General features: G+C 39.5%; 2 protein-coding genes across 16 annotated transcripts in view; one reads left to right on the forward strand and one right to left on the reverse strand.

Annotated features, from left to right (window-relative positions):
• Positions 1–2,241, forward strand: part of ARFGEF1 (ADP ribosylation factor guanine nucleotide exchange factor 1) — a 147,060-nt gene extending 144,819 nt beyond the window's left edge. The window contains exon 39 of the mRNA XM_047783799.1: positions 799–2,241. Coding sequence (XP_047639755.1) covers positions 799–963 — 165 coding nt within the window. The 3' untranslated portion in view covers positions 964–2,241. The remainder of the gene's footprint in view (positions 1–798) is intronic.
• A 192-nt stretch (positions 2,242–2,433) lies between these two features.
• Positions 2,434–25,515, reverse strand: part of CSPP1 (centrosome and spindle pole associated protein 1) — a 183,888-nt gene continuing 160,806 nt past the window's right edge. For 13 of the 15 annotated variants that reach the window (XM_047783808.1, XM_047783814.1, XM_047783809.1 and 10 more), the window contains 5 exons: positions 25,069–25,115; positions 21,429–21,492; positions 8,099–8,208; positions 5,325–5,463; positions 2,434–3,576 (listed from right to left, as the gene is read on the reverse strand). In XM_047783808.1, the coding sequence (XP_047639764.1) occupies positions 3,365–3,576; positions 5,325–5,463; positions 8,099–8,208; positions 21,429–21,492; positions 25,069–25,115 (572 nt within the window). In that variant the 3' untranslated portion in view covers positions 2,434–3,364. The other 2 variants (XM_047783810.1, XM_047783813.1) reach the window with 2 other exon arrangements.

A 25,515-nucleotide genomic window follows, 5' to 3' on the forward strand; every position in this document is an offset into this window, starting at 1 on the left:
CTCACTGCTGGCGCTTTGTGCCTGGGGGGTGGTAGGGACCCGAGAGGCCGTGTGATACTGCTCGGTGCTGCCCAGACACCCACCCCAAGTGTGTGCTCTGGGCCCATGCATGTTTCCCTCTGACTGGGAGGCCAGTCACGCTTGAAGAAGTAACTTAAGGCACCAGGTGGGCAGGCAGACTTGCACGCTGTCTGCCTTTTCCAGTTTGCTCTCTCACATGTCATACTGTTTCCTTGAACTTCATGGGGGCAGAGAGCAGGAAAGGAGAGAAAACAGACAGGTGACTGGTATTCACAGATTAAGAAACTAAATCCAAAATAGAGGTCTAACAGTTGAACCATAAATAGGGATGTATATTCTTTGCCTGGAGACTTCATGTTTGTATATTGCAATATTAGATACGTTTCCCTGAAAATTAAGTTTTTATTTAACAAATCAAAGAGAGTTTCAGTAACTTGCAGTTTATAAAAACCCAGCTGGTTCCTGCCTGGCTTCTTACTTTTGGTTATTACCCAGAGAAAACTGATAAATATTAAAAGATTGTCACAAGTTTGTCAAGGAAATGTAATGGAAAATGTTTTTCAAAGTAACTATAGGTAACTAAGTGAGTAATGCATGTTCCGAGGTCTCAATAGTACTCAATCTTAGTGTTGCAAGGTCAGTAATGAGTGCTTTACCCAGACGCCTCTCCTGACCTCATCCATCAGGGCTCACCCCCGTGCATTTCTCTGAAAGCCCGTTGAGGTTCTGTGGTTTGCAGTGCAAGCCCTACTAACGGAGGAATTCCTTTCCCCCCAGTTTAAAGCTCACGCATCATTCTACTACCCTCTATTATGTGAAATTATGCAATTTGACTTGATTCCTGAACTTCGTGCCGTTCTTCGAAGATTTTTTCTGCGAATCGGAGTAGTTTTTCAGATTTCACAACCACCTGAACAGGAACTTGGAATAAATAAGCAATGATGGGAACTTTGTATTTTTCTGTTGGCGTTTACATCTCTCCGCTCTTTAAAAGGACCCTGGAGCTGTTTCCTACCTGGAAAATGGTTTCTCTGAATTGCAGTGTCTGAGGGTTACTGGTAAAGAAGCTTAGAACTTCAGCTCGAACCTGCAGTGCTCCAGTCCCTTTTGTAACCAGATGGCTTCTGTTTGTCATGTTGGGCTCATGAGTAAAAAGCCTGTTCCCAGTGTCCGCTCTCGCTCACATGTCCTTCCCTGTCCTCAGCGACAGGGTGAGCCCCACATATTTTTGGCAGGTGTGGAAGTGAAACTTACCCAAAGAACTCTAGATGTAAAGATTTGAACTTCTGCAAGAAGTACAACTCAGGAGAGCTGTATTTTCAAGGATAAAAATGTTTATAATTGGGGGTTGGGGAGAAAAATTACTGTTCATGGTAAAAGATATTTAGCAACTATGGTATTCTTACTCTGAAGATTTTTGCACACTCAGGCTATCTGAGATCCTGGTAATCATCCTTCTGTGAAAAATGTACAGAGATGCAGGTCTGTAATATAAAAATCTTAAACATTATATAGCTCTTCCTGCACTGTTTTATTTCTTTATTTTCTTATTCATTTGCTAAATACCTATAATATTTTGTCAAATGCACTAAACATTTGGGTTGAAATCTTTTTTATTTTGTGGGGATTTTGGTTTTGCCCTTTTTAGGGGGGTGGTTATTTTTGAGGGTTTAACGCGCCCAGAAGCTGTTGTGTCTGACACTTGTCATGATCAACAACAGCAACAATAAAGGTAGAAAATACTCCTACTGACATAGCTACCTGTGATGTACTTCCTTAGGGCTTTTAAGGATGAGCCATTCAAATAGAGTGACCCTTCATGGACCGAAACTTGAATCACTGCAAAATGAATCTAGGTTGCTGTCACTTTTTCTTTTTCTTGTGGGTGGCGGGGCTCGATGTAGATTTTACTCTATGTACAGAATTTAATGTTGAATATATTAAAATAACAAATCTGGCATGGTTTGGAGAGGTTAGATTTACTGGAAATGTATTCATACTGTGAATTGTGCTCTGACGGTTAAAAAAAAAACGACAAGATTGTCAAGCATTCCGTATTAACAGTGGATGTAGAAAATTTTTTCAGACGGATAAAATGTATATGGTACAGATGTAAAGTTTTCTATGTAAAAAATTCTGTACAACTTTCTGTACAATATTGATTCTCATCTGGCATATTCTAATCAGGTTACAGGTCAATAAAGTTTTTGGATTATTTCATCAGTGCAATCAAAACCCGTGTAATCCATGGCCGCATGTTTGATTAGTTTTCTTTTTTAAAAAACTTTATTGCAGTATAGTTGACTTACAGTGCTGTATTAGTTTCAGGTGTACAGCAAAGTGAAACAGTTGTACATATATCCATTTTTTCCCACATAGGTTATTACAGAATATTGAATAGATTTCCCTGTGCTGTATACTAGAGGTCCTTGTTAATTACTTTACATACAGTAGTGTGTTGATGTTAATCCCAACTTCCTAAGTAGCCCTCCCCCACCGTTTCCCTTTCAGTATTCATAAATTCGATTTTGAAATCTGCAAGTTTGTTTTATAAATAAGTTCTTTTGTATCATTTCTTAATATAAGTGATACATATTTGTCTTCCTCTGTCTCTGACTCCCTGGGTGTTCCTGTCTAACTGCTAGAACACCTTTAGAAACCTCAATTCCAGTTAAAATAAGAAATTGACATTGGTAATAAAAATAATTTATTTCTGTCAAGAAGTTAAATCATAAATTAGCAAATAATGCCTTCATTGGCACAAAAATAGAGGCAGAAAGATGACAGTTTCATGGCTCATAGGAATATACTCCTTAACAACTCCCATCATTTATACTGAATCAGTAGTTGTAAGTGACATGGAAATAAACACATTTGATTCTCTCATTACATAGCAACAGCTACAACCAATATATTTGCTAAATGAAAAATCATCCTGAATAGCAGTAACAATAGCAGATGCACATACAACAAAGTGTTCGGGCTTTACAGTACTGTTAAGACACTTGTGTTTTATTCACCTTATCTTACTGACAAGCAAAATTTAAAATAATGCACATATGGTAGTTGATTCCAGGAGTTCCTTACCACCCTAATTTATGGTGGCAAAATTGTGCAAAAATAACTCTATATAGTTCTATATTATATAAATTAACAATCATGGCCTTTTATTTTATGTACATAATATACACCATATACATCATCGTGGAAGACATGCACCTTATATACAGATGGAACATAAGTAACTGCCAGGTAAATGGGCCAGAAGTAGCACATGTTATTAAGGTTCAAATTTCACCTTCCTTTCGCCTTAAAAGGCACTACTGGGTCTGACACATTTATTTTAACCATGTGCAGTAGACAGGCCCTGCCAAGTTAAAGTGCCTGGTTTTCCAGGGACCTGCGGCTGCTCCTGCCTCAGCTGCTCTGCCATGAATTGTTTCAGCGTTTCTGAGGTGCCTGGGCGGAGCCAGGGCTCAGTTGCCACAGAGTTTGATCCGTCATCACCCATGTGCTTCATGATGTCATCAGGGTCAACCAGTGAACTCTCGTCATCTGGAGGAGGCAACAGACGTGACTCAGGTAAGGCGGGCAGCAGGCAGGTGATGCAAACAGATCTCCCAACCCATTACAGCTCTGCCTTTTTCCACGGTGTCGTGTTCTGAACTGTCCTGTTTTGTCCAGTCTCCTTTGAGATGTAGGAAGGAAACTTGGGAATGGGCCAATTTAAAAAAAATGACCAACTGAACAAGGTGACTCCATGGTACCAGCACCACCGGGATGCTGAAGGTAGCAAAGGAGACCAAAGGCACCCAGAGGTTAGGTTGACTGTGGTCGTGTAGGTGATCTTACTTTGTGTCACCTGAAGGAGGCCACACAAAACTATGAAGGTTTTGGAAACATTCCTAAACATGACACTGCTTTAAGGAAGTAAGGTCATTTTGCAAAAACACTAGACAAGGAAGGAAATCCTCTCTTAACCTTATCTGAGACGTTGCGTCTATACGTTTCATTCCTACAGGTTATATACTCTATTGCTCTAACTTCTATGTATTATTATCAGATAGAATAATAGGAAAATCTGTCTTCCTACCCTGTGGTGTCAACTTCTTTTTTTAATTACATCCCCTGGTCTGTGAAGGATTAGATCAGCAAAAGGACATGTGCAGTCACTCTAATGAGCAATCAATCCACATCGTACCAAAAAGCTCCTGTTTGAAAGGACAATGTTTAAAAAAAGCCTTCTGAAAAAGATTCTTTTCAAATGGCCTATTTGCTCTCAATTTAAGTATATCTCTGTTAAATACTGATTTAACTTACTGGTTCTAAAATAAATTGAGGAACAGGTAATTCTCAGTACAGATTAAAATGCCTTTTAGCCAAAAAGAAAGAATCCCTTTCCCCACCATCCACGTTTTTCCAGGTACGATAGAGGAAAAGCACTGCTCCCATTAATTTCCTGTGTTTACTGGTACTTGGTATGAAACGACTACCATCAGAACACATGACCTCTGACTGCTATAGACGGTATGAGTACAATTCTAAATTAACACAATATTAAGAACTGGATCTAAAAACTCCAAAACAAATGTGCTATTAGGCAATTACTATAATGTAGATTTTAATAAACTAGAGAGAACTGTCCAAACAGACCACTCTTAATATTTACTAAAGCTAATAATAGGGCTTATTACGGTAATAGTGTCCCATTATCCTAACGACTAAGACCACCACCATAACGAAGGTGGCCTGGGGCTGGCAGAGTAGCCCCTTGGTTGCCTGAGGAAGCGCTCTGCCTGTCTGTGCCTGTGATCAAGCTTTCACCTTCAGTTACGAAGCAGTGAGAGACAGCAACATCCACATTGCTTAGGAGAAGAAAATATTAACCTGAGGCTGTTTTGCTTTATCCATGTAAAGAAAGCCAAGTAAAAAGGTAAGAAAATTTTCTTTGTAGTACTACAAATTTATAATAGGTGTGTTATCTAAAAACTCGAGGTTTTAAAGTTGACTTCTGATAATGTCTCACTTCAGTAAGGAAATGAGATGCCAGTACTGATTGTTTTCCCTGATGAAAGCAAAGCCTCAATATATTTAATGCACCAAAACTTTTATCTGTTTAGAATCCACTCTGGTAGAATCTGATGCAAGATTAATCCTCAGTCCTGGTTTCCTGGATAGCTACCATGTTCTAGGTCCTGCAAACTCTCTTCCTCTGTCCCCCTGCCATCAGTGAAAACTTCCATGAAGCAGGTTTAAGAGTTCTTACAGAATTCACTACTTGGCCATTAGACTCGGCCATTTACCTGTATTGATAGGTTTAGTCTGAAGTTCATTCAGTCTTCGCATTCGCTCTTCATTCCTCATTCTAAGCTGATCGATATTTATACTGGACACAGATTTTAAAGAGAGGCCATCTGGTGGTACGTTAGGGTGACTGTTATCCTGTAATTCAGAAATGATCATTAACATGAAACATGTTAGAATAAACCAGTGAATCATGTTCTTGCCCTTCAGAAATGTATGATGTGATGAACATTTATATTCCAATTACTGATGTTTACATCCAAGCTTGGATGAAGGTACAGCATTTGTGCTAACATATAAATGCTGCCAGACTGGATGAAGGTGGGGATTAACACAAATGGAAAAAAACAAATGTCAGGAGCTAAGAATCAGTCCAGCTGCAGTAATCAAGACAGGGTTGTACTGGCCTAAGGACAGATGTATAGATTGATGGGACAGAAGCAAGAGTCCAGAAATAAGCCCTTATATTTATGGGCAGAAAAGCCAATAAAATTCACTAGGGGAAAGAAGAGTCTTTTCACCAAATTGTACCAGAATAACTGGAGAGCCACATGTAAACAACGAATCTGGGCTCCTACACCTCACACCACATGCAAAAATTAACACAAAAGTGGATTCACTGACCTAATTTTAGGAGCAAAAACTATGAAATTCTTAGAAGAAAACACCAAAGTAATTTTCATGATCTTGGGTTAGGCTATGGTTTAAGATATGACACCAAAGGCACAAGCAAAAAAAGAAAAGATTGATAAGTTGTACCTCATCAAGATTAGAAGCTTCTGTGCTTCAATGGACACCATCAAGAAAAGAGCTGCAAGTTGTACATCTAATACAGGACTTGTATCCAGAATCTATAAAAAACTTACAACTCAATAAAAAGACAACCTAATTTGAAAATGAGCAAAAGGAGTTCCCGTCGTGGCGCAGTGGTTAACGAATCCGACTAGGAACCATGAGGTTGCGGGTTCGGTCCCTGCCCTTGCTCAGTGGGTTAACAATCTGGCGTTGCCGTGAGCTGTGGTGTAGGTTGCAGACGCGGCTCGGATCCCGCGTTGCTGTGGCTCTGGCATAGGCCGGTGGCTACAGCTCCGATTCAACCCCTAGCCTGCGAACCTCCATATGCTGCGGGAGCGGCCCAAGAAATAGCAACAACAACAACAACAACAAAAAGAAAATGAGCAAAAGATTTCAACCTAATTTGAAAATGAGCGGAAGATTTAACAGACCTATTCCCCAAATTAGATGGTCAAATGGCTAAGAAGCAAATGAAAGGATGTTTAACCTCATTAGCCAGGGAAATACCAATCAAATCCACAATAAGACAGCACTTCACACTAACAAATGCTAGGCAGCATGTACAAAAACTGGAACCTTTGTACAGTTGGGGGGAATGTAAAGTGGTGTAGCCACTTTAGAAAATAGTCTGGCAGTTCCTCAAAATGTTTTGTTTTTGTTTTTGTCTTTTCTAGGGCTGCTCCCTCAGCATATGGAGGTTCCCAGGCTAGGGGTCCAATCGGAGCTGTAGCAGCCGGCCTACACCAGAGCCACAGCAATAAGGGATCCGAGCTGTGTGTGACCTACACCACAGCTCACGGCAACACCGGATCCTTAACCCACTGAGCAAGGCCAGGGATCGAACCCACAACCTCATGGGTCCTAGTCAGATTCATTAACCACTGTGCCACAATGGGAACTCCTCCTCAAGATGTTAAATGTAGTTAGTATGTAACCCAACAATTGTACTCTTATGTGTGTGTGTGTGTGTACATGCATGTGTGTGTTTACATGTATATATGTGTGTGTGTGTGTGTGTGTGTGTGCAAGAGAAATGAAAACAAAAAATGTGTGAATGTTAAAAGCAGCAGTATTCATAACAGACAAAAGGTGGAAACAACCTAAATATCCATCAGTTGTTGAACAGATAAACTAAACAATGAAGTATTACTCATCAGTAAAAAGGAATCAAATATGGATATACTGTAACTCAGATGATGTTTGAAAAAAGATAAATGAAAGGAGCCAGTCACAAATGACTATATATTTTACAATAGTATTTGTATCCAGAAGAGGCAAATCTATAGAGACAGATTAGTGGTTGCCATGGAAACATATAAAGCTTTATGCCTGGTAAAGCATTTGTCATTTGTTGAGAGCTCCCTGCATGCTTGACTCAGTGCTGAATGCTTACTGTACGTAGCTCTATGTCACACATAAGGAAACATGCAGAGTTGCCCCAAAGTGATTACTCAGCAAAGAAGTGACAATGCTTGGACGTGTAGTAAGGGCTTTAAAGCCTGTGCTCTTTAAAGGCTCTGCATAAAAACGTTTACACATTCTACGAAAAGAACCTGGGTCTGAAAATCAGTCTTGGTATCTATGAACTTGGGCAAGTTATCTGGTCAAAATGGAGAAGATGTCTATCTACATAGTGGGCTCAGGTGATAGGAGGGTAGAGCAGGCTTTCCAATAAACGTTCTCAGCTGCTGCATGTGCCTTCTCTGAAATCCATATACTCCGCAGTGGGAAGGAGGGAGATTCGCTCTTACAGCCACCCTGCAAAAGGAAAATGCTACCTCAAAGAAGCCAAGGCACCAGAGTCCAATGACCTGACCACGGTCATAAGGTATTTGGTGGCAGAGCCTGGGCTCGGCACGCTGTCCACCTTATTCCAGAGCAAGTTCTTTCTTTACTGGACCACCCCAATTTAGCACTTGTCAGAACCCAGACCTCTCGCTGCTAAACGGAAAACAAGAAAAGGCCATTTCGTACATACCAAGTCCAGTCCCTTCAGCTTGTTCCTCCTGCGCTCCCTGGCAGAGGGCGGCTGTGACGGTGGAGGGAGGGCGTCATCTTCGATGGCAGGGTACGTCTCGCCATACGCACCTGGAGAGCACACAACCGAGAAGTCGGAAACACCCATTTCACATCTTGGAGCTAAACCTGGACTGTTGTTCAAAGTGTGAAGGTATTACTTATATAAAATAAAGTTCACCTACTATAAATGTACACAGTTCAATGACTTTTATGGGACTGCGTGATCACTACGCTAGCTTTAGAACATTTCTATCGCCGCAAACAGTTCCCTTGTGCTCCCTGGCAAAGTCAGCCCCTACCCGCAGCTGCCCAACCCATGGAAACACTGATGTGCCTCCATCTCAGGAGATTTCCTGTTCTTGAGATTCCATGTTAATAGAATTATAACAGTATTTTGTGTCTTTGATTAGCTTAATGTGTTTGAGGTGCACCTATGCTATATACCATGTGTCAATACCGCTGACCCTTGAACATTGTGGCACCACGAGCGCCGACCACCCCTTATGCAGACAAAATCCACACACTGCCATCTCCGCCTCCAAAACAAAGGAACTGATCCATGAGTCACCCAAGGGCAAGAAGCTGAAACAGTCCAGACTGAATCAGGACTCAAACCCTAGTTCTTAGGATTCCAAATGCTATGGAATAATGGTAACTAATATTTAGTTAACTTAAAGACCTGTAAAATGAAAATACCAGTATTACATTTATTTAAAAGAAAACCGTAAGTGGACTTGCACAGGTCAAGCCACTGCTGTTATGGGTCAACTGTAGTTCTCTGGGTTTTTTTTTTTTTAATGGCTGAGTAATATACCATCATATGGGTATATGTCATTTTGCCTATGCATTCACCAGCTGATGCACATTTGAATGTTCTTCATTGAAGATTATTAATAATCTTGTTATAAATGTTCCTGTACATGTCTTTTTGTGGCCATATATTTTCATTTCTTTGGATTATATTCCTAGGAGTGAAATTGCTGAGTATTATGGTAATTCTGGTTAACATCTAGAGGAAGTAGAACCATTTTCAAAAGTGTTTCTACCATTTTACGTTGTTTTAGTTTCCCCACATCCTCACCAACACCAATCCTCATTTTTTTCAATCACAGCCACTCTAAGTGGGCCAACAGCCTATTGACCATGGAGATGGATATGTTGCTTAAAATATTTAGAATTTTTCTACAATTCTATTTTCAAAAATTAAAATCTAAAGAAAATTATAATATGAATACTAAAATCACCATTTCGTATTTTTCCGCATTTACTTTATTTCTACATATATTTGAGGTGGCAGGGGGGTGTTGCTTAGTTTCTGCAGAACCAGTGTTGCAGACATCATGACACTTCATCCCTAAATACTTCAGCATATAACCCTAAGAACAAGGATCAGCTCCTACACAGCCACAGTTTCACTACCATGTTAAATGTAACAGTGGTACTTACTATCATTTAATATATAATTGACATCAAATTTCTGAAGTTTAAAGTGTATAGCTTTTTAAATCAGCAATAACTATATTGTATTGAATAAAATATGGGATTTTCTAAAACTCCCAAAATAAAGCTTTGACTTACTATATCCCACCACTAATTCACTTGACCCTTTTTAAATTTAAGTTTTATAGAAATATAGCTGATTTATAATGCTGCTGTGTTAATTTCTGTGGTACAGCAAAGTGATTCAGCTATACATATACACATATCCATTCCCATATAGGTGATCACTGAACATTGAGCAGATTTCCCTGTGCTATACAGCAGGTCGCCCACTGACCAAACATTCCACATGCAATAGTGTGCTATATGCCAGTTCCAAGTTCTCAATACTTCCCACCCCCCCACCCTTCTCTTGGTAACCATAACTTTGTTTTCCAAGCCTTTGAGACTATTTTTGTTTTGTAAATAAGTTCATTTGTATTATTTTTTTAGATTCCACTTATAAGTGTTATCATGATATTTATATTTGTCTGACTTCATTTAGTATGATAATGTCTAGGTCCATTCATGTTGCTGCAAATGGCATTATTTCATTCTTTTGGCTGAGTAATATTCCATTGTGTATATCAACCACATCTTCTTTATCCCTTCCTCTGCCAACATTTAGGTTGCTTTCTTGGCTTGACTATTGTAAATACTGCTTCAGTGAACACAGAGGTGCATCTTTCTTTCTTTCTTTTTTTTTTTTCCGTCTTTTTGTCTTATTAAGGCCACACCCGTGGCATGTGGAGGTTCCCAGACTAGGGGTCCAATTGGAGGTGTAGCTGCCAGCCACAGCTACAGCCACAGCTACAACCACAGCAACACCAGATCCAAGCTGCGTCTGTCACCTACGCCAAGCTCACGGCAACACCAGATCCTTAACCCACTAATCGAGGCCAGGGATCAAACCCACAACTTCATGGTGCCTAGTCAGATTCCTTTCCACTGTGCCACAACAGGAACTCCCATTTGTCTTTTTGAATTATGGTTTTCTCCAGATAAATGCTCAGGAGTGGGACTGCTGGATTATGCCATTTTTCTACTTTTAGTTTTTTGAGGAATCTCCATTCTGTTTTCCATAGTGGTTGTACCAATTTACATTCCCACCAAATGTAGGAGGAGGGTTCCCTTTTCTCCACAACCTCGCCAGCATTTATTATTTGTAGACTTTTCGATTAATGCCATTCTGACTGGTGTGAGGTGATACCTTGTGCTTTTGACTTGCATTCCCTGATAATTAGCAATGCTGAGGGTCCTTTCACATGCTTTTTAGCCATCTGTATGTCTTCTTCGGAGAATTATGTATTTAGATCTTCTCACCATTTTTTGATTGGGTTCTTTTTTTAATTGAGCTGCATGAGTTGTTTGTGTATTCTGGAGATTAGTCCCTTGTCAGTCACTTTGTTTGCAAAAGTTTTCTTCCATTCTATGTGTTTTTTGTTTCTGTTTGTTTGTTTCCTTTGCTATGCAAAGCTTTTAAGTTTAATTTAGGTCCCATTTGCTTATTTTTGTTTTTATTTTCATTACTCTAGGAGGAAGACCCAAAGAGATATTGCTGTGATTTATATGAAAGAGTGAACTGCCTGGAGTTCTCCTCTGGCTCAGCAGGTTAAGGATCTAGCACTGTCACTGCTGTGGCTTGGGTTTGCTCTCTGGCCCAGGAATTTCCATATGCTGCTGGTGCAGTGTTACTCCTGCCCCCTGCCTCGGCCCAAAAAAAGTAGTGTTCTACCTATGTTTTCCTTTAGTTTTATATATCTGATAGGGTATTCAAGAGTGTCCTAATTTCATTCTTTTACTTGTAGCTGTCCAGTTTTCCCAGCACCACTTACTGAAGAGATTGTCTTTTTTCCATTATATATTATAGCCTCCTTTATCATAGATTAGTTATCCACAGGTACATGGGCTTTCTATTCTATTCCACTGATCTATATTTGCTTTTTGTGCCACTACCAGTACCATTACTATTTTGATGACTGTAGCTTTGTAGTACAAAGTCAGGGTGCCTGATTCCTCCACCTTTGTTTTTTTTTTGGGGGGGGGATATTTGGGGGTCTTTTGTGTTTCAAGACATATTTAAATTTTTTTTGTTCTAGTTCTGTTAAAAACTGCCAATGGGAATTTGATAGGGATTGCATCAAGTCTGTAGACTGCCATGGGCTGTATAGCCATTTTGAGAATATTGATTCTTCCAACCCAAGAGTGTGGTATATCTTTCCATCTGTTTGTGTCATCTTTGATTTCTTTTGTCAGCATTTTATAAATTTCAGAGTGCAGATCTTTTGTCTCTTTAGGTATGTTTTTTCCTTGGTATTTTATTCTGTTTCCTTAATTTCTCTTTCTGATCTTTCATTATTAGTGCTTAGGAATACAAGGGATTTCTGTGTATTAATTTTCCTTTTTTTTTTTCTTATTAGAGCCACACCCATAGCATATGTAAGTACCCAGGCTAGGGGTCCAATCAGAGCTACAGCTGCCAGCCTACACCACAGCCAGAGCAGTGCAGGATCCAAGACACATCTGTGATCTACACTACAGCTCATGGCAATATTAGATCCTTAACCCACTGAGCGAGGCCAGGGATTGAACCCGCATCCCCATGGATACTAGTTGGAGGGTTTCCACTGTGCCACAATGGGAACTCCTGTGTGTTAATTTTGTATCCTGCAACTTTGCCAAAATTATTGATGAGCTCTAATAATTTTCTGACAGCATCTTTAGGATTTTCTACATATAGTATCATGTCATCTGCAAACAATGACAGTCTCCTTTTATTTCTTTTTCTTCTTTGATTGCCATATCTGGGACTTCGAAAACTTTTATGTTGAATAAAAGAAGTGAGAGTGGATATCCTTGTCTTGTTCCTGATCTTAGGGAAATGCTTTCAGCTTCTCACTACTGAGAATGATGTTAACGGTGAGTTTGTCTTACTAGGTTGAGGTAGGTTCCCTCTATGCCCACTTTCTGCAGTTTTTAACATAAATGACTGTTGAATTTTGTCAAAAGCTTTCTCTGCATCTATGGAGATGACCATATGGTTCTTATTTTTTAGTTTGTTAATGTCGTGTATCACAGTGATTGATCTGCAGATATTGAAGAATCCTTGCATCCCTGGGATAAATCCCTCTTGATCATGGTGTGTGATCCTTTTAATGTATTATTGGATTCAGTTTGCTAATATTTTGTTGAGGATTTTTACATCTCTGTTCATCAGTAATACTGTCCCTGTACTTTTCTTTTTTTTTTTTTTTGTCTTCTTGCCTTTTCTAAGGCCACTTCCCACAGCATATGGAGGTTCCCAGGATAGAGGTCTAATCGGAGCTGTAGCCGCGGGCCTACACCAGAGCCACAGCAACGCAGGATCTAAGACGTGTCTGCAACCTACACTACAGCTCATGGCAATGCCAGATCCTTAATCCACTGAGCAAGGGCAGGGATCGAACCCGCAACCTCATGGTTCCTAGTCGGATTCGTTAACCACTGCGCCACGACAGGAACTCCTTTTTTGTCATATCTTTATCTGGTTTTGGTATTAGGGTGATGGTGGCCCCTTAGAATGAGCTTGGGATTGTTCCTTCCTCTGAAACTTTGGAATAGTTTCAGGATAGGTGTTAGCTCTTCTCTAAATGTTTGATAGAATTTGCCTGTGAAGCCATCCAGTCCTGGACTTTTTTTTTTTTTTTAATGAGTTTTAAAATCACATTTCAATTTCAGTACTTGTGACTAGTCTATTCATATTTTCTATTTCTTCCTGGTTCAGTCTTGGAAGAATGTACCTTTGTAAGAATTTGTCCATTTCTTCTATGTTGTCCATTCTATTGGTATAGCATTGCTTGTATATCTCTTATGATCCATTGTATTTCTGCAATATCTGTTGTAACTTCTTCATTTCTAATTTTATTGACTTGACTCCTCTCCCTTTTCTTGATAAGTCTGGCCAAAGGTTTACCAATTTTTGTCATATTTTGTCATTACCAACTTGTTGATCTTATCAAAGAACTAGCTTTTAGTTTCACTGATGTTCTTTATTGTTTTGTCTGTATTTTATTTATTCCTTCCCTTATCTTTATGATTTCTTTCCTTCTACTAATTTGGGGTTTTGTTTGTTCTCCTTTGTCTAGTTGCTTTAGGTGTATAAGGTTAGGTTGTTTGAGATTTTTCTTGTTTCCTGAGGTAAGACTGTATTGCTATAAACTTCCCTCTTCGAAATGCTTTTCCTGTATCCCCTAAGTTTTTTGTTGTTGTTTTTAGCACTGCACCCACAACACATGGAGGTTCCCAAACTAGGGGTCTAACTGGAGCTACAGCTGCTGGTCTATGCCAGAGCCACAACAATGCCAGATCTGAGCCGCACCTGCAATCTACGCCACAGCTCATGGCAACACCGGATTCTTAACCTACTTAGTGAGACCAGGGATCGAACCTGCAACCTCATGGTTCCTAGTCGGATTTGTTTCCACTGTGCCACAAAAGGAACTCTTTTTTTTTTTTTTTTTTGTATCCCCTAAGGTTTTGTATAGCTGTGCCTTCAGTGTCTCTAGGTATTTTTTTATTTCTTTAGTGATCCACTGGCTGTTTAGCAGTGTATTGTTTAGCCTCCAAATGTTTGTGTTTTTTATCATTTTTTTCATTGTAATTTATTTCTAGGCTCACAGCACTGTGGCTGAAAAAGATTCTTGATATGATTTGAATTTTCTTAAATACACTAAGGCTTGGTTTGTGGCACAAGATGTGATCTACCCTAGAGAACATTTCATATGCACTTAAGAATATGTATTCTGCTGATTTTGAATAGAATGTTCCATAAATATAAATTATGTCTCTCTGATCTAATGCATCATTTAAGGCTTGTGTATCCTTAATTGATTATCTGTTTAGATTATCTGTGCATTGATGAAAATGGGGTATTGAAAAAAAAATCCCCTATTATTGGGTTATAGTCAATTTCTCCTTTTATGACAGCATTTACCTTATATATTGAGGTGCTCCTATGTCAGGTGCATATATACTTAAAATTTTTACATGTTCTTCTTGGATTGATCCCTTGGTCATTATGTAGTGTTCTTCTTTGTCTCTCTGTCTTTATTTTAAAGTGTGTTTAGTCTGATATGAGTATTGCTACTTCAGCTTTCTTCTGATTTCCATTTGCATGGACTATCTTGTTCTATTCCCTCACTTTCAGTCTGTATGTGTCCCCAGATCTGAAATGAGTCTCTTGTAGAAATCATATGTTCTTGTTTTTGTATCCATTCAGCCAGTGTGTCTTTTGGTCGGAATATTTATTCCATTTACATTTGTGGTAATTACCAATACGTATGTTCTTATTGCCATTTTGTTAATTGTTTTGGATTTATTATTGTACATCTTTTTCTCTTCCTCTTTTGTTCTCTTTTATTGTGATTTGATGACTTTCTATAGTGTTGTGTGGATTGCTTTTTCTTTTTTTTGTGAGTGTATCTACTATAGTTTGTTTTGTTGCAGTTCTCATGAGGTTTTGATATAGCAGTCTCTCTCTATATATACAAGATTGTTTAAATTTGCTGGTCGCTTAATTTCAATTGCATTTCTAGTACCCTGCATCTGTACTCTTCTCATGATTGCTAGTTTTGATAAAGTATATGCGTGTGGATGATTTCCTATCCTTGCTTTATGTTTTTCTTTTACTGGTAAGCTATCCCATAGGTAATTTTCTTTTATCTAGTTGTGGCATTTTCTTTTTCATCTAGAGAAATTTCTTTAGCATTTGTTGTAGAGGTGGTTTGGTGGTGAATTCTCTTAGCTTTTGTTTATCTGTAAAGCTTTTAATTTCCCCAATCTGAATGAGAACCTTGCTGGGTAGAGAATTCTTGGTAGGTTTTCACCTTTCATCACTTTAAATATATTGTGCCAGTCTCTTCTGGCCTGCACGGTTTTTGTTGAAGAATAACCCGGTGACCTTATGGTTTCACCTGTATGTTATTTGTTGCTTTTCCCTTGTTGCTTTTAATATTTTTTGTCTTTCATTTCTGTCAGTATGTGTCTTGGTGTGTTCCTCCTTGATTGGTCCTGTATGGGATTCTCTATGCTTCCTGGACTTGAATGACTGTCTCCTTTCTCAATTTAGGGAATTTCTAGCTAAAATCTCTTCAAATATTTCCTCAAACCCTTTCCCTCTCTCTTCTCCTTCTGGGACTCCTATAATGTGAACATTGGTGCATTTAGTGTTGTCCCAGAGACCTCTAAGACTGCCCACAGTTCTTTTCATTCTTTTCTTTATTCTGTTACACCACAGTGATTTCCACCACTCTGTTTTCCAGCTCATTCATTTGTTCTGCCTCAGTTATTCTGCTGAGTCCTTCTAATGCATTTTTCATTTCAGTTATTGTATTATTCATCTCTGCTTGTTCATTAGGTATTACAGCTCTTTGTTAAACATTTCTTATAATATCTCAGTCCATGCTGGCATGCTTTTTCTGAGATTTTGGATCACCTTCACTATCATAACTCTGAATTCTTTTTCAGGTAAATTGCCTATCTTCACTTCACTTAGTGATTCTTCTGGGTTTTTTTTTTTTTTTTTTTAAGGGCTGCATCCATGGCATATGGAGGTTACCAGGCTAGGGGTCTTAATCGGAGCTACAGCTGTCAACCTACACCACAAGCCACAGCAATGCCAAATTCGAGCCACATCTGTGACCTGTACCACAGCTCACAGAAATGCTGGATCCTTAACCCACTGAGGCCAGGTATTGAATCCACAACCTCATGGTTCCTAGTCAGATTTGTTTCTGCTGCACCACAATGAGAACTCCATGGGCTTTTATCTTGTTTCTTCATCTGCAGCATATTTCTCTGCTATCTCATTTTACCCAACTTTCTGTGTTTCTAGTCTTTCCACAGGCTGCAAGATCATAGTTTCTATTGCTTCTGGTGTCTGTCACTGGGGGTGTAATGATGGTCCAAGGGCTTGTGCCATCTTCCTTGTGGGAAGGACTGCTGCCTGCCCACTGGTGGGTAGAGCTGGGCCATATTCCTCTGGTGGGCAGGGCTATGTCCAGGCATGTGCTTAGAGGTGGCTGTGAGCTCACTACAGCTTTAGGCAGCTTGACTGTTGCTGGGTGGGGCTGTGTTCCTATCCTGCTTGTTGTCTGGCCTGAGATATTCTAAGCACTGGAGCCTACAGGCTGTTGGGTAGGACCAGGTCTTGGTCCAAAATGACAAGCTCTAGTAGAGCTCTCGCCAATCAATATTCCCTGGGGCCTCTGTCACTTATATCTTTACTCCACTGGAGAGACAGGAAATACAGCTGAGGTGAAAAGCACCAGACAGACAGAGGCTCCTCATCCCAGCTTCTACTCACTGACCAGGTCAGTAAGTTGGTCAAGTCACTCCCCTCACTAGGATTCACCTCTTCTTGGCACCCACAGCTCCTCTTCTGGCTACTGCTTCAGCTCACAAACAGCACTAATCACCAGGGCTCCCAATGGCACTGATGTAAATTGTGAGTGCTGCACCTACAGAGCTGAGGCCCAAGTGTGCTCTGGGCCTCACTTCTTTTTTAAAGACTTTGTTTACAAGTTTTTAAAGGTCAGTAAAACTGAGTGGAAATCACATAAAATTCACATACTCATAGCTTACCCCATTTATCAACAGCCCCCATAGAGTGGTTCATTTATTAAAACTGATGAACCTTCATGTGACACATCGTTATTGCCTAATATTCATGTTTACATTAGGGTTCATTCTTAACATTGTATATTCTATGGGTTTTAACATGTATCCAGAATTACAGTATCACACAGAATAGCCTCACTGCCCTACAAATCCTCCATGTCCCACCTGTTCTTCCTCCCTCTGCTCTAATCTCTGGCAACCACTAATATTTTACTGCCTCCATAGTTTCACCTTTTTCACAAAGTCATATAGTTGAAATCATACAGTATGTACCCTATTCAGATTGGCTTCTTTCACTTATCTATACTCAAGGTTCTTCCATGGCTTTGTAGCTAATTTCTTTTTAGCACTCAATAACACTGCGTTGTCTGAGTATGTCACTATTTTATATATATATATATTTATATATACATTCATATTCTTAAAGACAACTCGGGGTTGCTTTTAGGTCTTGGCATTTATGGATAAAACTGCTATAAATATATGCATGCAGGTTTTTTGTTTCAGATCTTTTGGGTAAATACCAAAGACTGTGAATCCTGGATCATATGGTAAGAATATGGTTTAGTTTTGTAAGAAACCACCAAGCTGTCTTCCAGAGTAACTGTATCATTTTCTGTTCCCATCAGCAATGAGTGAGAATTCCTATTGCTCCATATATTGCTGGCATTTGGTGGTGTCCATGTTGTGAATTTTGATCATTCTAACTGGTATGGAGCACTATCTCATTGTGCTAATTTCAATTTCCCTGATAAAACGTGATTTGCATTTCCCTAAATGAGAAATGATGTGGAACACCTTTTCATATGCTTATCTGCCATCTGTCTTGTCTTCTTTGGAGAAGCGTCTGGGTCTTTTGCCCATCTGTTAATCTGATTGTTTTCTTATTGCTGAGTTTTGTTTTTTTTTTTTTTTGTCTTTTTGCCATTTCTCGGGCCGCTCCCGTGGCATATGGAGGTTCCCAGGCTAGGTGTCCAATCGGAGCTGCAGCCACTGGCCTACACCAGAGCCAGAGCAACGCAGGATCCGAGCCACGTCTGCAACCTACACCACAGCTCACAGCAACACCGGACCCTTAACCCACTGAGCAAGGCCAGGGATCGAACCTGCAACCTTATGGTTCCTAGTTGGATTCAAGTTAACCACTGAGCCATGACAGAACTCCCTCTTATTGCTGAATTTTAAAGAATTCTTTATGTACTTTGGATAAGGATCCTTTATTAGATGTGTCTTCTACACATAATTTCTCCCAGTTTATGGCTTGTCTTATCCTCTTGACATTGTCACTTGCAGAGCATTAAAAGTTTAATTTTAATGAAGCCCAGTATATCAATTATTTCTCTCTAGACTGTGTTTTGATGTTGTATCTAGAAAGTCATCACCATGTCCAAGTTATCTAGGTTTTCTCCTATGTTATCTACTAGGAGTTTTATAGTTTTTACATTTTACATTCAGGTCTGTGGTCCATTCTGAGTTGATTTTTGGGAAGGATGTAAGGTCTCTGTCTAGATTCACTTTTTTGCATGTAGATGTCCAGTTGTTCTAGATCTTTTCTCCATAGTACTACATTTGTTCTTTTGTCAAAGAACAGTTAACTATGTTTGTTCAAGTCTATTTCTGGGATTTCTATTCTGTTCCATTTATCTATTTGTCTATCTTTTGCCAATACCACACTGTCTTCATTACCGTAACTTTACAGAAAGTCTTGATGTCAGGTACTGTTAGTCCTCTGACTGCTCTTTCTCCTTTAATGTTGTGTTAGCTATTCTGGGTCTTTTGCTTCTCCATATAAACTTTAGAATCAGTTTGTTGATATCCACAAAGTTACTTGCTAGAATTTTTACTGGGATTGCATTGAATCTATAGATCAAGTTAGAAAGAACTGACATGCTGACAATATTGAGTCTCCCAGTCCACGAACAGAAACCATCTCTCCATTTATTTAGTTAGTTATTTTATGAGAGTTCTTCTGTAGCTGTCCTCACATATAGATCTTGTACATATCTTCTAAGGTTTACATCTAAATATTTCTTTTTAAGAGGTGCTAATGTAAATGATGTTTTATTAAGTTTTAAATTCCACTTGTTCACTGATGTATATAGGAAAATGATTGAGTTTTGTATAGTAACCTGGTATCCTGCAAGCATGCTATAACTGCTTAATAGTATCAGGTTTTTTTCTTCTTCTTTTGGTTTATTCTTCCAACATTTTCTACAATCATGTTATCTGTGCACAGAAGCAGTATTATTATCCCTTCCTCCTATGTACCTTTTATTTCCTTTTCTTCTTGCCTTACTGCATTAGCTAGAACTTCCATAATGATATTGAGGAGCAGTAAGAGGGGTACCTTTGTCTTGTTTCTGATGTTAGTAAGAAAGTTTCTTTAGTTTCTCATCACTAAATGTGATGCTAAAGGTGGGTTTTTTGTAGATGTTCTCTAGTGAGTAGAAGGTCCCCCTCAATTCCTAGTTCTGATAATTATCATGAATAAGGTGTTGGATTTTGTGTAATGCTTCTGCATCTACTGAGAATGATGATAATGAAGATTTTTCTTTAGCCTGTTGAAGCAATGGATTATATTTGGATGAATTATATTAAGTGAATGTAGGTCAGCTTTAATAACTGGGATAAATCCTTCTTGGCTGTTAAGTGTATACTGATTTGTAGTTTTCTGTCATGACTCTTGTCAGGTTTCGGTATTAGAGTAATGCTGGCCACAAGGAAAGCATCTGGAGTATTCCCTCTACTTTTGTCTTCTACAAGAGACTGTAGAGAATTGGTATAATTCTTCCCTAAATGCTTGGTAGAATTCATCAGTGAACCCATCTGGCCTTGATGTTCTCTTTTGGAAGGTTATTAATAATTGGTTCAAATTTTTTAATGTTATCATAGTCAATTTGGGATTTTTGTTCTAGCTTTATTAAGATAGAGCTGACATGTAACACTGGGTTAGTTTAAGCTGTACAATGTGATGACTGAAATGTTTACCACAGTAGGGCTAGTTTACACATCCTTCACCTCACATGGTTACCACTTTATTGTTGTTGTTATGGTAAGAACATGAAAGCTCTACTGTCAGAACAACTGTCAAGTATCAAATATAGTATATTAACTATCATCACCATGCTGTAACATGATATTCCCAGAACTTACTCACCTTAAAACTTAAAGTCTGTCCCCTTTTGACCAACATTTCTCCATTTCCCCATCTCTCAATTTCTTTGGTAGATGGAGTCCTATTCAAATTGTATTTGGCAGACTGTGACTTTCAAAGAGCTGGTCTATTTCATCTAGATTATGCTCCCCCCACCCCCCCGCCAAAGGCATTGACACTATCAGCCTTGACAACATTCACAGTCATGACTGTGGGACACTTGTAGTGACCCTTAGTCAAAAAGACAGACTGCACTTTTCTGGTCCAATATAAGGCCTACGTAATGAAATATTCTAAGACACTGTCTTAAGTGCCCCATATTGTCTTCATTATTAGCAAACACTGGTCACATTTCCCTGATGTCTTGAGCTATCTTCCCATCCTACTTCCTACTGATTTCTCTATCTTTACTCACTCTCCACCATATGACTTCCTTCGAAAAGAAAAACTTATACACAACTAATACACGTAGAAGAGAGAATTCTCTGATGGCCCTAGAATAGCAGAAATGCTTATGAACAGAGTACCTAATTATAAGTGTCTATTGCAGTACTTGTACCATCACAATATCTTCTGAAGACTAAGTTATATTCTTACAACTTTTTAAAATGGAAATATTTACTAAGACAGTTGTGGATTCCCATGCAATTGTAAGAAATAATACCAATCCCTTGTACAGTTTGTCCAGTTCCCCCAATGGTAACATTTTGCAAAACAAGAGCAGTAGTCTCACACCCAAGATATTAATACTGATAGAATCTATTGATCTTATTCCGATTTCCCCAGTTTTACTTATAGTCATTTGTGTGTTTGTGTGTATTAAGTATCTGATTTTGAAAATTTTATAAGTTATATTTGATGATTATTAGGTTAGTAAGACAAAATTTTTTTTTTACCATTTACACAACAGAGAGTAAAGAACTGATTTTTTAAGTATGAAGAAAAACAAATATAAATAATGCTTAATATTTAAATAGATTGGTAAAATAAATATACTCACCAATAAAAGCACTATCAGATTCCAATAATGAATTTTTCAAGAAATCATCTTTGTCCTCCCTGGGCTAAAAGGAACATTATATATTAATGACTATTTTTATTAGTCCTGTGTGGAAAAACAACACATTTGTACTAAGAGGCACAAGTCTCCATGCTCTCCCCAAAATTAGCAAAAGAGGATGGGGAGAGGTAGGATGGGCTGCTTTCTTCCTCCACTATATTCCAATGCCCAGAAAATATGGGAAACCCTTTTATTAAGAGTTACATTATTGCTGATGTAAACATGAGAGTGTGAAGCAATGAATCCAATTAAACCTTAAAAGTCTTTAAACCTTTGTCAAGATTCATTCATCCTCTGAATGAATCTATATAGTGCATTTACTATTTCCTCTGTGCTAGGAACTGGAGATACAAAGATGAGTAAAAGTTTCTGCTGCAGAGTGGATCACAGTCTTGTGGGAGAGAGGGAGGCATGCCCTCAGAGGGCAGCCCCACGTGACAGCAGTTGTCACAAAGGCAAAGCAGAGAGAGGGAGGGACACAGGATTGGGCGGGGGGTGGAATAATGCCAGGTTTGGTCTTGAAATGAGCTCCCAAATGAGAGGTAATTAAGAAATACAAAGTTTATGATGTTACCTTATATAGTGGAAGGAACCTGAGGTCACCCAGCACCACCTCCCTGCACTCCCCTACCGGATTTCTAGGACGTGCTAGATCACTGCAGTGAAGAGCTGTCCATTAATTTCTAAAGAAATGCATTTCAGGAGTTCCCGTCATGGCGCAGTGGTTAACAAATCCGACTAGGAACCATGAGGTTGCGGGTTTGGTCCCTGCCCTTGCTCAGTGGGTTAATGATCCGGCGTTGCCGTGAGCTGTGGTGTAGGTTGCAGATGCGGCTCGGATCACACGTTGCTGTGGCTCTGGCGTAGGCTGGTGGCTACAGCTCCGATTCAACCCCTAGCCTGGGAACCTCCACATGCCGCGGGAGAGGCCCAAGAAATAGCAAAAAGACAAAAAAAAAAAAAAGAAATGCATTTCACCAATACATAGCATTGGTTATGAGAAAATTTCTTTCTTTTAATGAATTCTTCCATATAATGAATTTAATTCTTTCAAAGTTAACACCCACGGCCTCTACTTCTGCTTTCTAGCATAACAGTAATGGTGGTAATCGCATCTAATATTTACCAAATGGTCTGAACCAGCTATTCTTAGCATTACATACGCTTCATCTGCTTCTCTTCCACTTCAGTCCTTGACACACTGAAAAGAGTGATCAGAGCCCACTCAGCCCTAGCTTCACTATGACAATCTTCTCCAGATTCACCATTTGTTTTCTATATAGTCCAGTTTCTAGTAAAGTGAGCCCAAAATTTATTAGCTTTTTTTTTTAACAACCACGATAAACTGTTGGCTTACGCTCAATTTCTACTCAGCAAAATATGGTGTTATTAATCCAGGACTTTAACCAAAATCCCACAATTTCAGTACCATTCCAGTAATAAATGTGGCTGCCACATACAGAGAAAGTTAGTGTTCAGGAAAGGGGTCCATCTGTCTCAGGCAACCGGGACAGGGACAAGAAGGGGCTCCAGAGTCCAGCAGGGGTTCAGACATGGGCTTTACTTGCTCACTGGCGTGTCACCATAGTGAGCAGTTTCCTCTTATGTAAAATAAGGATAAGCTTACCTTGTTGTGAACTTGAGAGCACATAAATGTCAAGTACCTCGCATCGGTACAGAGTGTCACTATTACAACACTGTTATCATCATCAGTTCAAAACCAAGCACCCACTGCCACCAACTGGTAATGCTGGGCAACTAACAGCCTAGCTGAGCCTGACTAATAATCTGAAAATGGGGATAATACATACTATCATTATCAGTGTGAGGGAAGATTAAATTTATTTCCAACCTCGATCTTTCCCTGAACTCTTTCCCTTATCCATGTACTCACCAGCTCCAACTGACTGTCTAGCAGGCATCTCAGACTTAACTTAGTGACTTCAGCTAGGTTCCTTCTGCCTCACTCTGAAACTGGTGTTTCCTGCTTCTTCAGAGACCTTGAAGCCCACCTTTGACTCCTGTCGTATCCCACATCCAGTAGATCAAAAATCCCATCAGGTCTCCTTTCAAAATAAATCCAACCACTTCTGACTTCCCCTGCTCCTGCTCCAAGCTAAATCACCTTATCTCTTAATTAGATGAGAGCAGCAGCCTCCTGCCCTCTCAGTCTATCCTCAGTGAACAGCAGTCAGTGTTAAAACATGAACCCAACCATGTCACTCCTCTGCTCAAAAACCTCAAAAGTTTCACATCACATTCACAGCCTAACAGGCAAAACCCTACGGCCCCTGGAGCTCCCAGATTGCTTCTGGCTCTCCCACCTCCGCAGGATCCTCGCTCACCTTGCACACACACACACCAGGCTCACTCCTGCCTGGGGCCTCTGCAGGCAGCCTCTTCCTCCAGATGTGTTCCCTGATATTTCACTTGGCATCTCCCTGATGTCCTTATTCGAATGTTATCCGCCCAGTGAGGCCTTCCCTGCTCACTGTACTCCAGACTACAAACCTCCTCTCCCTGTCCTCCCAGAGCCCACGATTTAACATACTAAATATTTTATTTCTTTGAACTCTGTCTCTCCCTCTTTCTAGAAAGTAAGCCCTAGAGGACAAGGATTTTTGTTCCTTTCGTTGTTCACTCCTGTACCTCCAAGCACCTGGACTAGTATCTTGTCCACAGTTAAGTGTTCAACACATATTTGCTGAATGAAAATGGCTCATGCCCTCCCTTTGTTCAGTCTTTGCATAGATGCACCTCCCCAGAATGGGAGTGAGGCCCTTGTCTGGCTTATTCTCTTTAGAGGCTGCTTGTGTTATAGACTCACACCTGCTGACAGCTGACCCCACTCATTACAAGGCTTTTAATATATTACCTCACTTAATCTTCACAACAACCTTCAAGCTTGTTTTTATTAAATTAATAAACTTTATATAGAAATCACTACATGCTAGGCCTGTCCCTAAGTGCCTCCAAATATTAATCAATTTTAATCTTATACCCACCCTCAGAGATAAGTACTATCATTCCATTTTTCAGATTAGCAAACTGTGGCAAAGAAAGATTAAATACCTTGCCTGAAGTCACACAGATTAAAAACAGACTAACCGGAACAGCCTAGCTCTGGAGTCTGTTCTTAGTCATTACAATACACTTTCTCTGCATATTACATTAACATAGGTCTAGCTGACCACGACACTGATGGGACAAGATTTAAATTCTATTTTTTTTTTTTTTCTTTTACAGCCACATCTGCAGCACATGCAGGTTCCTGGGCTAGGGGTCGAATTGGAGCTGCAGCTGCCAGGCCTATGCCACAGCCACAGCAACACAGGATCCAAGCCACATCTGCAACCTGTGCCACAGCTAACAACAACGCAGGATCCTTAACCCACTGATCAAGATTAGGGATAAAACCCACGTCTTCACAGACACTATGTTGGTTCCTTAACCTGCTGAAATTCCTAAATTCTTTCTTAATTCAATATTCCTGAAGAATTCAAAATTGGACTATTCACTTATCATACTCCTAAAAATTTCTATCACCCAAAACTAGCTTAAAAATTATAACTTTTCTTACCATTCTATAGTCCCGTACTTTAGTGCTTGAGACAGCATCCAAGTCAACTGCAGTTAATGGAGAGAAAAACAAATTAACAGGTTAGAAAATACTGGAGTTCCCGCTGTGGCACGATGGGACTGGCGGCATCTCTGCAGCACCAGGACACAGGTTTGATCCTAGCCCAGCACAGTGGGTCAAAGGATCTGCCTTAGGTAGGTCACAACTGGGACTCAGACTCAACCCCTGGCCCGGGAACTCCATATGCGGTGGGGGCAGCCAAAAAGAAAAAAAAAAAGTTCAAAAATACTTTAAAAGTAAATACAAATTTTAGAATATTTTTTGTAACTAGCTCTCTACTGGAAATCACTTTTCAACTATCACATTTCATAACATTTTAAAGACAGTTTGTGAATTAATATAACCCAGTATCCATCCACTCTAGTTGGATAAAATTATCCCATTCAC

Source organism: Phacochoerus africanus, chromosome 6 (genome assembly GCF_016906955.1).
Source record: "Phacochoerus africanus isolate WHEZ1 chromosome 6, ROS_Pafr_v1, whole genome shotgun sequence".
Lineage (NCBI taxonomy): Eukaryota > Metazoa > Chordata > Mammalia > Artiodactyla > Suidae > Phacochoerus > Phacochoerus africanus.